At 44.2% G+C, this 16,004-nt stretch overlaps 2 protein-coding genes across 2 annotated transcripts in view; one reads left to right on the forward strand and one right to left on the reverse strand.

Annotated features, from left to right (window-relative positions):
• Positions 1-16,004, reverse strand: part of LAMB3 (laminin subunit beta 3) — a 128,519-nt gene that overhangs the window by 65,460 nt on the left and 47,055 nt on the right. The gene's annotated exons all lie outside the window — the stretch shown is intronic.
• Positions 12,392-13,660, forward strand: G0S2 (G0/G1 switch 2). The gene is made up of 2 exons (XM_035122667.3): positions 12,392-12,509; positions 12,944-13,660. Exon 2 carries the CDS (start codon positions 12,982-12,984, stop codon positions 13,294-13,296), a length of 315 nt encoding a protein of 104 aa, XP_034978558.3. The 5' UTR covers positions 12,392-12,509; positions 12,944-12,981; the 3' UTR covers positions 13,297-13,660.

Below are 16,004 nucleotides of genomic sequence, written 5' to 3' on the forward strand. Positions count from 1 at the left end.
TTGTAGCTCTTCTTTTCAGAGAGCTACAATGGCAATTCAATAAAATGGAAGTGCAGATAGTAAAGTTGGGAAGGACTTTGCTACAAAAGTTAATGAGAGACTGAAAACTAAGAGTGAATGCGACAAGAATGGGCTCCAATTTTATTGAACATTTACTACTGTATTTTCCAAGCTTGGGATACACCCAGTTTGATTTTGAGCATCCCAGGGAAAAGGAGGACAGAGGTCACGTACCTTACAAAGTTGTGTAAGAGAGGGAATTTCAGCAGTGTCTGAACCACATTAGGGGTTTTTGTTTAGTTGGGTGGTTGTTTTGCAGTATCACTGCTTCTTGCTGCTCATGAGTCATGATCATCACACACTCACCAATGTGTAGTTATTTCACTGCTTCTGCCCCTTTATCCCAGGATTTTTCAGACTTCTTTTGCAATTGCTTTTTGCATTTGATTGGCTATCCTTGAGCTCTTGATTTGCGCTTGAGTGAATCAATTACCCCTTCAATAACAAAAATAGTACATGACCTCCGTCCTCCTTTTCACCTTGCTACCTTGTTTGAGTCCTGCTCACAAGTCTTATACACAGAACAACAGCTATACAATATATCAGAAGAATGATCAGGCCTTAAAACACAATCAAAATCTCTCAGCACTCCACTCACCCCTTTGTCTAGTCAGCGAACACCCAGAAATGGGACTGGGCTTTCTGGGAAATAATGAAGATTCCCTACACCTATCAGCCACAGTGTGGGCTGCATCAAGAATCCAAATGCTTCCTTATTAGTCTTTGCTCTGATATCATAGGCTAAGAGGGGCAAAAGTGGCTTGGCTGATGAGGCTGAGCCACAACACTAGCTTCTGGCAGGTGTGTGGCTGTCAATTACCAGGAAAAAGATGGGCAAAGGAACAGAGAGGATGCCATAGTATTGGTGCACCAGTGGAGCCAATCCAGCACTCCCACCGGTGCACCGGTGCCATGGCAACATACCCACTGCGCGGTCACTACCAGTAAGCAGCAGCAACTCACCTGCCAGGAAGCATGCACTGCATACTCCACCTCACCAGGTAAGCCACTTCTGGAGAAGGGGAAATCAATGGGATCTCCTTTCCAACAGGCATAAAGCAATGGATGCATTATCATGGTTGTTTAATGTTTCAACAAGCACATTTCTGTCCCTCTTGTGAATCACCCCCCCACACACTTGAGAATGGCTTGCCCTACTTAACAGCATGATGACAGTGTGATGCTATGTAAGGCCCACTGAATTCAATGGAACTTGCTCCCAAATAAATATGTTTAATATGTCATCTCAGCTTCATTCACCCCTGTGTTCAACCTATGTTTGAAATGCCCTGTGTCAGATGCCCTTTTTTAACTATGCACAGCCCCTCAACCAAGACTGCAATTGAGGAAGTCTACTGGAAGAGAATAAAGGTATCATCGCTGAAAGTAATGAATCAGAAAGCAACACATCTGAGTAACACTCCCGAGATTTATCAAAAAACCATGGTGGGCACCCTATATGTACCACCACCAAGCCCACACTGCCACCTATTCTACTGGATACAACAGAACTCTTCTTTCAATAACTCTTCTTTCAAATTTCCATAGGGGGAGGGGACCCTGTGGAGGCATCTGCAGACACATGGGTGCCCATGGGTGCCACGTTGGTGACCCCTCACTCCCCATTGCTTCCTTGCCTTCCAACTTTTTTTAGCTCGGCAAGAAAAGAAAAACCTAATAATATTCACAAGAAGTTCCTAGCTGATTCCATGCTCTACAAGCTGTTAACAAAGCCTAAGGGATTCTCTTATTCTTAAAGTCTTTTCCTGCATGCTGGTGTAAACTTGCAAATGCCAAGTGGTGAGACAGTATCTAGGGGGCAATTAACCCAAATTGGTGCAGTCCTTAACCCTTGATAAATAGGAATAACTGGGTAATGCATCAATCCTTCAGGGGGGACTTCATGGCAGTTTGATGATGGGGGTTCAGTTCATTACTAAGGTACAGTCTGTCAGCCTGAGTGTTCATGACTGAACACTTCAGTCCCGAATTACTTGGGCAGAAATCCCTTTGTACTCTTCCTGTATCAGGTCGGTTTATGTTGTAACATCTAATTCAATATGCAGTCTCTTGAGAGTGTACCTTATTTTATGATGTACTGGCTGTGAACCTTGGTTTTTTATGGTCGGGGGTTTGTACTTTCCTCCTCTTTCTTTCTTTATTTTATTTCATATTTCTTACTGGATTATTTTTTTAAGTTCATAATAAAGCATTGAAGCAGAAAGAGAAGACAAATGTGCATGTAGCTTGCAAGCTTCAGCCCAGTAACAGCTGGCGACAAATCATAACATAGATGTTCTGAGGGGTCTGCCCTTTCCTTCTCCCTCCATCTCCAGGGCCCACCCTGTGACATCATTGGGTGACATCCTAAGGGTCTGGGATACTCCTGACCTGGCAACCCTATTCAGAATCCATTATGCTTCTTGCACTAGTGTACTGCATGAGGTTTTGGATTTCCACCCTCCCCACCACTGGATAATGAGCCTTCGTATTATGTTTCTTTCTAACTTTAGCTTGAATGTAAGATCACTGGTGTTGAAAGCAGACTCTACACTAGGACACCCAAGGGCCACATGAGGCAGTGGGGAGGCCAGAGACAAGACCAAAGGGTACACATCACCCACAGGTTGCCCACATCTCCAAGACTACATCAGCATGCTGAACCAGATTTAGAATACACATTTGATTTTGAACATTACAAGTAAGGAAACATTACCAAAGAACTTGCTATTTATTTTTATTACTTTGCTCAGAGGTTCATTAAACAAAAATATTTTCTAAACAGAACGCAGTTTCAGAGAGAAAAGTACAGTAAGTGCATTTAGACCACTTGTTGTTTAGTCGTTTAGTCGTGTCCGACTCTTCATGACCCCATGGACCATAGCACGCCAGGCACTCCTGTCTTGCACTGCCTCCCGCAGTTTGGTCAAACTCATGTTCGTAGCTTCGAGAACACTGTCCAACCATCTCGTCCTCTGTCGTCCCCTTCTCCTAGTGCCCTCAATCTTTCCCAACATCAGGGTCTTTTCCAAGGATTCTTCTCTTCTCATGAGGTGGCCAAAGTATTGGAGCCTCAGCTTCACGATCTGTCCTTCCAGGGAGCACTCAGGGCTGATTTCCTTAAGAATGGAGCTGATTTCCTTAAGAATGGGGCTGATTTCCTTAAGAATTTAGACCACTATGTGTGATAAACACACGTTTACTACTCTGTGAATGCTATATGTAAAATGTAGTTGAGCAAAGAAGGGTTTCCACTGTTTCCACTGTGACAGGGCAGTTTTAAGGATTTCACATAGTAAACTTTGTAAGATCAGTGTCTTATCTTTCTCATGACTTAAAGCCGCCCTCCCAATTATTGCTAAATTCTGAGTCATTCATACCCTGCGCACCCAAACTGCACGTAGCAAAAGGAGTTCCCACTTCCTCACATACATGTGTGTTTTGACACAAGTTACCGGTACGTCTAGGACTGGGCATTACTCAACAGGCTGAGTGTAGAGAAATGACTTCCAATAACTGACTACAAACTCTACGTATGAGCTCCCTTTAATTCTTCAGCATCTTATCCTCACAGCAGTCAAGCTGTGTTTCAAAGAAGCCTGAGACTTGCTCAATAAGAAATACTAGTGGTGGCAGGCAAATTCCCCTGAAAGGCAACTTGATACTCACTTCCCCTGCAATGTGGTGTTCCCTGTAAGTATGCTTGGTGCATTTTAGGCAATGATGAGGTCCAAGGAATCTGGCCCAGGTTTTATGTGCACCCTACAACAAACCACAGTCTTCTGTTATGCCCAGAGGTTCCCTGGCAAAGCACATTAATGCAGAAAGCAGGACTGGAGCTATAGCAGGTGGCAATCTTCAGGCAGGTGCCAAGGGCGCCATGCTGCTGACACCACAGCCTTCAGCCACCTGTTCCACAGTTGACAATTTTAGACCAAGCACACTCATGACTCTTGCGATACTAAGGGTAGTAGACTAGTGGAGTTTAAATTTAGCCGAAGCCAATAATTAAATATCCTACACCAAATCTGTAATTCAACAGAGGGGAGATTAGCCTCCAAGCACAATGAAGCATTTGGAACACAGGATGGAACAGAAAAAAAATTGCCTTAGTGTTTCTGTAGATTCAAGGTGAGCGTCTGTCCAAATCTGATCCCCATATAATAACTGTGCTAGGGGTTTAGCTTTAAACACTTCCAAGTGCTGGTGGTATATGATTGCCACCTTTTATATGGAAAAAGCGGGTCAGAATCTTGGCGCTTTGAGACGCTTTTCCCTTTTGGTATTTCTGATGTGATCCCCATGACCCTGTTGACTGGGGGGGGGGGAGGCAGAGGTATTTAAAGACTTTAACTTGTTCGATCAACTGATTATCCATATACCATCTATGGGCCCTATAGTTTCTGGGAAACACCATGACTTTAGTTTAGTTTCTTGTAATTCACGGCCAGCTGTTCTCTTTGGCAGCATCCTAAGAACGCCATCATCAATCTTTTTAGGCCCACTTTTGTTTGAGATAGAAGTACCGCATCATCTGCATATGATAATATAGATCTCTATATTATTGGCTTTTGTGTTCAATTTAGGGGCATGATACTCTGGGGATGTTAAACTCTGGACAATATCATTCATATATAAATTAAACAGTACGGGAGCTAGGATACAACCTTGCTTAACTCCCTTTGTTATTGACCTCAATTATAGATACTGGAAAACAGTCTGGTAAGTTTTCCAAATAATCTGTTTTTTGGTTGACCTCATCATTCTACCCATGATATCGAGTGAATGATAATATTACATCCATTCATTGGGTCTGATAGTACACACTGGAACATTACAAGCATTCTCCAGCAGGCCTGATATTGTATGCCAGAAGATGCAGCTAAAACTGCAAAAAAAAAAAATTAGCAGGGGCAATTAGAATAAGATCTATTATTTGATTATTGATGTAAACCTCCAGAATGTATTTTGTATAGTTAAGTTTTTACCTCTATCTTCAGTACATTTTATTTTATTTTATTTTTTATTGTATTGCTATGGCTAATGGCTTATGCAAAGAAAGATTATTCTGACTCTCTGTTCCACAGTTCTGAGTGCCATGTGGTTGCCACAGCAACTGCCTACAATGCTCCAAAGAGGTGCTGTGTCATTCCGGGACATTGTGGGCAATTACAATAGCAGCCATCTGACCACCCTCAGTCTCCTTATCCTCTGATAAGCGCACCCCTATGGTTGGTGCAAATACACAGGAGGTGATTAGATGCCAGCCCAGCCACCAGTTATTGTAGTAGCCTGGCAGAAATGGTTCTCTGAACCCTGCAAGTTGAAAACCATTCCTATAGGTTATGTCCTGAACTCTGTGACTCAAATGATTATCTGTATCTGGTCCAGTATTTGATACTAATGCAAAGTGTCTCTTTTATGCTTATTCCTATTAACTATCCATGTTAAAAATCCATATAAGGGTCTGACTGGAAGAGAAAAAACGCATCATGACTCAACAGGGCCTCTTCCAACTCCACAATTCTATGATTCTATGATCAATAAATCTCATGTATTAAGGTGCCTCCTAAACATTAAGGGATTTCATGTGCAGGTATATAATACAGAAACGGGCCTAAATGGGCTCTCAGATTCTATGAAACACATGAGGACCAACCTAGATAAAATGTAGGAAATATGTGAACAGATCCCCAAATGTTTCTGTTTTTCTTAAAATGAGCCTTCTGAAGAGTAAGGGTGGTACCTCTGGTTAAGAACTTAATTCGTTCCGGAGGTCCGTTCTTAACCTGAAACTGTTCTTAACCTGAAGCACCGCTTTAGCTAATGGGGGCCTCCTGCTGCCGCCGTGCCGCCGGAGCACGATTTCTGTTCTCATCCTGAAGCAAAGTTCTTAACCTGAGGTACTATTTCTGGGTTAGCGGAGCTCATAACCTGAAGCGTTTGTAACCTGAAGCATTTGTAACCCGAGGTACCACTGTAACAGCTCCAAAGCTGGCCCTAGGATAAGGCAGAGCAAGGCAGCAGATTTTGTTTGTCACAAAGGGGAAGCGATTTGCTGTTTGTTTATTATTATTTATTACATTTGTTGGTCGCTCTGTTTTGCCCAAGGCACTCCAAAGCAACATAGAAACAAACAGAGAACCCACATAGATACATTGAAACTTCAGGGACACTGAAATCCTCTCGCCCACAAATGCCTGGTTATACAGGAACGTTTTTGAATTCTTGTTGCAGAAGACACAAATCCATCACATAGAGATGCATTTGCCTGGACGAACCTGAGCAAGACCCCTGGCCATCCAACTGGCTATTACCAGCTAGGGTGCATGGGTGTCAAGGAAGCTGGCCACATTATCACAACGCTGGCCATAATCGTCACACCTCATAAACTGAGTTCAATAACATAAAATGTGAGAAGGTGCTGCATTGGACGCCTTGCCTGGAGTTACAATTCTGGAACATCCAACACACTATGGAGCTGGGAGATTTCATGCTCAAAGTGCTATGCTCCAGGAGCCCACCCACCACTTTTGGTATGACCCAGCAAAGGCAATGAAGTGCCTTTGAAGCTTTCACTGTCAATTGGTAAACAAAAATATGTAACCTAACGTGTGTCCAGACACCTTCAGAGTGAGTTTTCCACTACCTGCACTCTAGCATGCTTCACTGTCTGCAGCTCCTCAGTAGAACAAGGAGCAATGTGGGCTCTGCAGCAACGAAGAGAACCCTTGGGAGCCATTTTACAGTGAAACATGGAGCACCTAGTCTGTCTCCTGGGAAATTACCCAGAGCATCTGGAAATTCCCCAGAGCATCTACCAGATTCCATTAGTCTCTAGGGGTGGACCATCCAAATCAGTTCCCCACTCCTGGGGCCTTTGGGTGGAAATAGTGTGAAACCAATGGCTATTTCTCACATTCAAGTATTTAAAATGTGCATGCAAAAAGTTGGAATACGGATGCAACAACCATATGTTTTACAAGATGTGCAACACAGATACATGCAACTGGTGGCCAGGACTGGCTTTGGTTCTCTACCCTTGCAGCTGGATAATGTGTGAAACAGAGAACTCCTCCTAAGGTAGAACAGGCTGCAATCAACCCTTTAAATTCCAGGTTGCTTACATTGGTTCCCAGACACAGATGAAACATTTTGCAGCATGTAAACAGCTTTCTGGTCTGACTGCTTGATTAAACAAAAAACAAAAAACATCTCTTATCTTGGGCTCCAATTTGGCACCAAAGGTTATCGCCGATTAAAGTATATTTTCCTCTCTGTGGACTGAAAAGTGAGCATTAGCACAGAAGATAACTTCCAGGGATAGGAAATTAGGTAGGGAAAGTTTGAAGACAATATAATTAGTGTCAGACAGGTGGTTTAGAGATGTAACCCATCTGATGTGGCAAAGCCCATGCTCATTCTTTAAGAACGTCTGTTCAAGGAGAAAGGATTTTTCTATATATGCCTGTTCCTTAGGTACCCCGATGCTTTACTGTCTGAGAATAGCAAGGTAGAAACACTCTCCCAAGTAGTAAGTTAGACATCCCAAGCACATTGCTGGGCACTCAAACTGATAAGAGGCAGAGTGCCCAGCTAAGTCCTGTGAGGCTAGCAAGGAAATCTTGTTTTGAAATCAGATCCTTGTCTCAACCGCAGGAAAAATATCTGGGTGTACAAGCACAACTGAAAACAGTGCAAGCAGTTGAGGGCAAAGAGCAAGCACAAGACCAGGGCACACTGAATGCTGGGAACTGTGCTCACTTTTTACCTAGCCACAACATACTGCATTTGGGTTAGAAGTGGACTGGCTATCTGAGACAGTGATCAAAGGGATTCAGTGCTTCCTCCTTCACTTGCTATTTAGTTTTTAAAATCCATCCACACAATGTTAACTGCATCTTTCCCAGTTTGGCCCTTAAAACAAATACTGACAGTCACATCAGGAGGAAAAAAAACAATAATTGTGAGAAAATGCCTTGTGCCAGTATTGGAACTGATCATGCATCTGTCCCATCCTCCAGAGACAAAATATAGAACGTATTTACTTCCGGTATTTATGTGAAATGGGTTAATAGCAGCTTAAGGTTAGAGAATGCATTACCAAAGTTTATGTAACCTGCTTTATGCTGCTGATGCAATGCTCATTTGGAGACGGAGGTGAAGAAGTGTGAAAGTGGCAGGGAGAGATTCACTATCTCCTTCACAGAATGTTTGTCCCTTCCATTTCTGACTTGCTGCTAGGGGACAGTTGGTTCCTACATGGTTTCATTACACTAGATGAGCCCATTGCATAAGGAAAGTTTTGTAGAAAGGGGAAAGGAAATATTGGGATGCAGCATTATTTTAGTTTGTTGTTGTTTAGTCATTTAGTCTTCGTGACCCCATGGACCAGAGCACGCCAGGCACTCCTGTCTTCCATTGCCTCCCGCAGTTTGGTCAAAATTAGTTTAATTTTAGTTTAAATCCCTGTTAATTGTTTCACTGCTGCGTTCTTTTTCAGATATAGTAGTTTTGCCGGGAGGGGATATTTTATAAATGTGGGTCTGTACCTATGTCTGTATTCAGATTTAAAACACATCTCCCTCTACATCTCCAACTGATCAAATTCAATCTGCTTAGGAACAAGAATTTTTAGAATGCTTCTGGAGAAAAGGAATAACTAAACACTTCAGTCAGATCTCTCCAAAACATGAAGAAAAGTGTGCATGCACACGAAAACTCATACCTATGACAAACTTAGTTGGTCTCTAAGGTGCTACTGGAAGGATTTTATATTTTTTATTATGAAGAAAAGATGATGCAGTAAAGAGGACATCAGACAGAGTAAAATTGTTTGAAACTTCACAGCTGCACGAGTCTCTTAATCTCAGGGTCATGGGTCTGAGCCTCACGTTGGACAAAAGATTCCTGCATTGCCAGGGGTTGCACTAGATGAGCCGTGTGGTCCCGTCCAACTCTACAATTATATATACTGTATTGGCAAAAAACCAATGAAATGGAAAGATGGTTAGGCAACCCAATTCTATGGATTGGCTAAAAAAAGGTGTCTGCACATGTAATAATTTGTTGGATTTCTTAGTGTGTTTCAGCCACTATACAAAATCTTTCCCTCTTATACATTGAGTGTTCACACTTGCTCCTCATTGGGTCTTATGGACACACAAAATGATGGAACAGGAAGTGGTGCAATAGGATCATGGGGCACATCCACAATGTACATTTAAAGCATATTTGGGTGGATCACCCAAAGAATTCTGAGATCTGTAGTTAACTGCCTCACAGAGCTACAATTCCCAGGGGGGAATGGGTTTAACTGCTTGACATGGAAGTGATCCTTCCTTTAATCACTTTCCAGAATGGAAAGACCATAACCACCAGTCCTACATCACCCAAGGTTTAGCTTGAACCAGAATTAGAACTCACCATGGCTTGCACTTGAAAATTTGCTTTCAGTGCCAGATCTCATCCCTAGAATATGTGGAGTAATAAAACATGACTTCTGAACATGAGAATAGTGATTTTCTTCCACCACTGAGGAAGCCCAGCCAACTGCTGTCACACATGTGGGGTTAAGGAGGAGGATTCTCAGATCATAAACTGTAGCCTGATTCCCCTAATCTCATTTTAGAAGTGAATCGCTGCCTGCAAACTATTAACAACTTCCAGAATCATTTGTGAATCACTATTGTGTCTAAACTCTTTGAGAACACTGGACATCCGCAGTGGGCAGAAGATAGATTGGGGTCTGCAGGTACATTGCTGGATGACTTGCAGTGGATCAGCAAGGGTTTTTAACACCCAACAGCTTAACAAATGCAAAAGGTGGGTGACGTTTTGCTGCTCAAACCTTGATTTGTATTAGCTCAGATGTAGATTTGTACCTGTAAATACAGAAAATATCGGTATATAGCTCATGGGGTACAATAAACAAATGGTTTTATCACCTGAACACTATTTTGCACCTGATTCTACAACTCCACACACCCAAAAAGAGATATTGTGTTGCACCTGGCACCAGTTGGTGGACCTCAGCATATTTCTAAAAACATGAAGTCTGTCCACACTAGCTGATGTGATGACCCTTCCAGGCATACAATGCATGGAAGTTGGGGGCTGTGGGACCCCCATGCTATCGGCCGTCCTCCACACTTTCATTTGGAAAGCCTAAACCAAACTCTATCCTTCACTGATTCACTTTTTTCAACCCTTCCTTATCTGGATATAGCAACAAGGTCTTTGCTGCAATGAGAGACACTTTTGCAACAGACTGCATGCATTCGCAACCCCTTATTATCCAAACAGACAACACAGCTAGTGGGTGAGAGGTGAGAGGGAGGCACAAAGGCTTGCGCAAGTGCCCAGCGGCTTTAGGGACAGAAATAGAACACAGATCCCAAAAGGCCCAAACCATGCCCTGTGTACAGAAGAGCAATTTCTCCAAACCATTCTCAAAGCTGGCTAGAACCTAAACGCTGCTAACATGGGTTGCTTGCCTTTCCCCTTTAATAAAAAACACGAGTCAAGCACTAGAGGAAGGGGCTGGAAGGATCTGCTCAGAGGTGGCTGGTCCCCACTGCTGGGTTCTGAAGGTAGTTGTTGGGCCTTAACATAAAGAACCTATATACAGCCAGTGTGGCATAGTGTGACAAGCTTTGGTCCCATCTGCACTACACAAAGAAGACAATGTTATACCACTCTCCCAAAGAATCATGGGAACTGTAGCTTATTAAGGGTGCTGAGAGTTGTTATTCCCCACAGAGAGCTACAGTTCCCAGAGTACAGGGACTGGTTGTGAAATGACTCAAGAGTTGTAGCTCTGTGAGGAAAATAGGGGTCTCCTAACCACTCTCAGCAGTGAGTTAAACCACTGAGCCTAGGGCTTGCCGATCAGAAGGTCGGCAGTTCGAATCCCTGCAACAGGGTGAGCTCTCATTGTTCGGTCCCAGCTCTTGCCCACCTAGCAGTTCGAAAGCATGTCAAAGTGCAAGTAAATAGGTACCACTCCAATGGGAAGGTAAACGGCATTTCTGTGCGCTGCTCTGGTTCGCCAGAAGCGACTTAGTCATGCTGGCCACATGACCCAGAAGCTGTACGCTGGCTCCCTCGGCGAGTACTGTAAAGCGAGATGAGCGCCGCAACCCCAGAGTTGTCCATGTGGACCTAATGGTCAGGGGTCCCTTTACCTTTACCTTTAAACACGCTCAGCATCCTTTAACAAACTCCAGTTCCCAAGATTCTTGCGGGGTGGGAAGTGGGAGCCATGACTGTTTAAAGTTGTATAATACTGCTTTAAATGTATAGTGCAGATGGGGCACAGGTTCAAATCCCCGCTCAGCCATGAAGCTCACTGGGTGAACTTGGGCCAGTTACTCTCTCTCAGCCTAACATACCTCACAGGGTTGCTGTGAAGATAAAAAGTGGGGGCAAGCAGTGGAACTCCTTGAGTGAAAGGTAGGGTACAAGAGAAACACACCCACCCATATATAGGTCCCTTAAAACTCTACAATTCTATGATATATAGAAACTAGGTATCTAAACTATGGCAGAGTCTGCAGGCTCAGCTTGGCTCAGCAAAACCAGGGTTCAAAGCTTTGCCTATCCACAAAGCTACCCCGGGGGTCCTTAGAGGAGCCACTATCCCACTGCATTGACTGGGGTTGATGGGAGGTGCAGCCCAGCAACAACTGGAGGGGGGCACTTGGTTGCTGTTGGATGCAGCATGTGTTACCTCCTCTTAAACCATTGCGCTTGGGGGCCGGTTAATAACCCCAATCACTCAACTGAGCAAAACAAAGCAAACGAGGAGACATATAAGCCAAGTCACCGGTTAAGCCTCCTTGCAAAGCCTTCATGCCCTTTAGCGCAAGGCTGTTTTATTAGAGTGGGGGGAGTGAAGGTCATCCTAACACTGGCACCCGCGCACGTCTCCGCCTGCTTATTCCCTGGCTGCGCAAAATGACCCTCTCGACCTTTGCAAAAAGAAAAGAAAAGATCCCGCCTGAGGGCCCGCCGTTTGCTACGTGACACACAACTACACCCTGGCGCAGGAGACGGGCTGATTGGGCGGCTTTGGCCGGCCTCCCCCTTCCCGTCTCCTTGCCCGGGTCACTGGCAGCTGGCGCCCACCCCGGCCCTGCGCCTTGCCAGCTCGCGCGTCCCGGGAGGGTCCGGTCCCCTAAGCCCGCCGTGTGCGCGCGGCGTGCTCGGCGCATGGGCAGCCCCCTTGGCCCTCCGCCTGCCTGGGCGACCTCTAGCAAGCTGAGTTGGGCCAGGGGCGGGGCTTCGCCCAGCGTGGGGGAATATAAAGGCCCGGGCCGCGCGCTTGCAAAGGCAACAGCTGAGCAGCGCCGAGTGCCTGGTCGGATCTAAAGAGCAGAGAGAAAAAGCACCGCTGTTGCTTAAACAAGAGATCTATCGAGGCAAAGATTGACAGCTCTGTGATTCTGGTGAGTACAGCGGATTTCTGTTTTCTGAAAGCAAAACCAGGATGTTAAACGACAGGCGCTGAGATAGGTCGGTGGCTGGCGGCTCAGTTCACCTAGATCCAGTTTGGGATGAGGTTGTGCAGAGCGCGATTTGAATTCCTCGAATTAAAGGTTGCAAGCGTGGGGTTGCATGGGGGGTGGGGGGGTGGGAATTATCCGAGCTCCCATGCTGTTTGCATTGGTAAGCCTTGCGCATGCGTCCTGCAGTGAGACAGGTAGATAATCTGAATTGCATTGTAATTGCAGAGATAATGTGGCCATTGTAAGTTGCACTTCTGTAAGTGCTGTCGGCTTCTTCAAAATAAGATCAGCTTGTGGGATTTTTTTTGGCGGGGAGAGGAGGCATCCTTTGAACTGCAGCTTATGTCCTTTCTGTTTTCTGCTTTGCTCTGCAGGTCTCTGTGACTCGCTGTGTCTACTCCCCTAGCTAACCATGGAGACGATGCAGGAGCTGATTCCCTTTGCCAAAGAGATGCTGAGCCAGAAACCCAACGGGAAGATGGTCAAGCTGTACATGCTGGGCAGCGTGCTGACGTTCTTTGGTGTGGTCATTGGCCTGGTGGAGACGGTCTGCAGCCCTTTTGCCTGTGAGGAGAGGCAGGAGGAGGAGAGGGAGAAGGAGGAGAGACCTGCCACCCCCCTGACAAAAGAGGAGGTTGTGCCTCAGAAACAGGAGGGTGTAACACTGGAAAAAGGCAAGCAGGTGCTAGCAGTGAGAAATTTGGTGAACCGGCAGCATGCATCCTAAAAGCACGCCTGGCGCCTGCAAGAGCATGGTGATCTGAAATGCACAGGACATTCCTTGCCCCATTCCTTCTTGACAGTGCAGTTTCCAGAAGGCAAGAGAACTGTTACTTGTATGTGAGACCCCAGATGCAAACGGACTCTATACCTAAAACCAAGACAGTTTTATTTTGCTGCCATGCAGCAGTTTTAACTACACAGCCATTTCAATCTACGTACCTGTTCTTTAGGTATGGATATGTGAAGCTTGTAGCATCTTGTACCCGCCTTTGTGTGGGGTGGTTCTTTTTATATTATTGTTATTATTATGATAACTATGCATACAATTTACATACATTTTCATTTTAAATAAACTATTTTATACCTGACACTATCGGCTTTGGTCATCTTGCATTGGTGGGGGATCTTTCATCATCATTCCCTGGGTTTTGTAGAACTTAGTTTTATGAAAGTACGCTTAGGGTTGGGGCAATTGGTCTGCGTTCCTGAGCACTCTTGACTGAGGGGGGAAATGGTGTCCACTGTCACTGAAGCAATGAGGCATTGCCAAGGGAAAATATGTTTGGGGCTGAGTTTAAGTGTCTGAATTCTGAAACCTTTCATCAGAATACAGGAACATTTGGCTGGTAACTACAAGAAGAATGTGGAATTTGGGGCCTTCCATAGGGCATCAAACTCAAAACTCTCATAAGCCCAGCTGGCCTAGCAATATATGGTGGGGGGGAAGCACATGTTTTCCATCCCTGTACTAGGGAACCTGAATATATCAGGAGGGGGAAATGAAGATGTCCCAATAGCCCAGGGTTGCCATATTTCAAAAAGTAGAAATCCAGATGCAAAAAGTTGTTGAGCTTTTCTTGGTAAAGTTGTTGAGCATTTTGGGGGAAATCACACTTCCGGGTTCTGTTTCCAAAAACCCACACATTTTGCTGATTTTTAAAAATTGAAACAATTAATACAATGTTTAAAAATCATAAAATATTTGGTGTTTCAAATTCACTAGATCATCTGTGCCTTTCCCAGCCTGGAAACTTCATTAGGCAGTTCCTCCTTGCTCCGTGCTTTGTCATCTTTTGGCTTTAGCACGTAGCTTGCTACAAAGGAATCCTCTGGACTCTGGATGACACCAGCCTTTTGATCATCCATAACATCCAGTCTGAGAAGGGGATGTGCTCACAGTTCTGGAGTCTGAATGTGAGGCCCACTGGTTGTTCTGAGGCCCGCTGCTGACTGTAGCCCAATGGGGTCAAAACTCCCATGTGACACATTTGTACGGCTTGGTCAGAGAGAGATAATCCACCCTGTGTCCTTCTAATAAAGTTTGTCTTCCCCTCCACCAAAAAAAGAACACTGAGGTCCAGCTCCAAGGGCCTTCTGGCGGTTCCCTCACTGCAAGAAGTGAGGTTACAGGGAACCAGGCAGAGGACCTTCTCGGTAGTGGCGCCCGCCCTGTGGAATGCCCAGCCATCAAATGTCAAGGAAATAAACAACTATCTGACTTTTAGAAGACATCTGAAGGCAGCCCTGTTTAGAGAAGTTTTTAATGTTTTAAGTTTTATTCTCTTTTTAAAGTTCTGTTGAAAGCCACCCAGAGTGGCTGGGGAAACCCAGGCAGATGGGCAGGGTAGAAATAATAAACTATTATTAAATTTTTATTATTAAAAATGAGGTGTCAGTACTCAGATACTGATAAAAGTGCCATCTGTGCCAGTAAAAAATGGAGGCCATGGGCAGCAAAAAAAGCGGTGCTGGTACACTCTACCAGTGAGTACTGTCACATACACAAACAAGTTTTGGGATTTCTATAGCCTCTCTGTGCCCAGTCAAATGTAATGGCTGGCGCTCTCAGAGGATAGTTAAGAGCCCACTTTGTCAATGAACAGATTTTATAGAATTAATAAAGTCACAGGTCGTGATGCTACTATAATATTTAAACAGTGATGGGCCACTTTTTCCTGCCGAGGGCCACATTCATTTGGGGATACTCTGTCAAGGAAGGGGTGCATACCAATGGTGGGTAGAGGCAGGTCAAATGATGGTCTGTATCAATTAGTTGAAAACAACCCTGCTTCAGTTTCCAGACAGACCTGCATAGGACTGGGAATTCTATCAGAAGTAAACCCCACTGATGGGATTACTCTCAAATGTGTAGACAGAGGATTTATTTTATTTTTAGCACAAGAGACCAATATAGCTACTGTAACTACTTTCTGACTTCACTATAACAATAGTTACTATTGTTACCAGGATAATTGTCACTACAAAAACATCCCAAATCAACTTACAATGTTAAAAAAAAATACTAAATTGCAATACATCAAAAGATTTACAATATTCTTAACTAAAAGTGTCCAGCTTGCAATAACATAAAAACACATCATGCCACATCCAGTTAAAAGATGAATGCTGTGTACTAATACATGCTGCACACCAGTGCTATTTTTCTAGAAAAAGAGGTGCCATGTTCTCTTAGAATAGCAGCAGCAACAGACAACACGGTGATGTTGGCGAAACAATGAAAAGGTAAACCACCGTGAGGTGCAAATATATGCATAAACAACCTTCACATATACAAGGAGATTCAAAAATGTGTGCAAAATATCATGTTCGAAGTCATAAAAGTCCAGAATAACGTGCAATAATCAAGTCCGACAATAAAGTGCTATGATGTATCATGCGTTCTTATCTCTTCCCATATGTTCTTATCTCATC

This window comes from Zootoca vivipara, chromosome 7 (assembly GCF_965207765.1).
Source record: "Zootoca vivipara chromosome 7, rZooViv2.hap1.1, whole genome shotgun sequence".
NCBI lineage: Eukaryota > Metazoa > Chordata > Lepidosauria > Squamata > Lacertidae > Zootoca > Zootoca vivipara.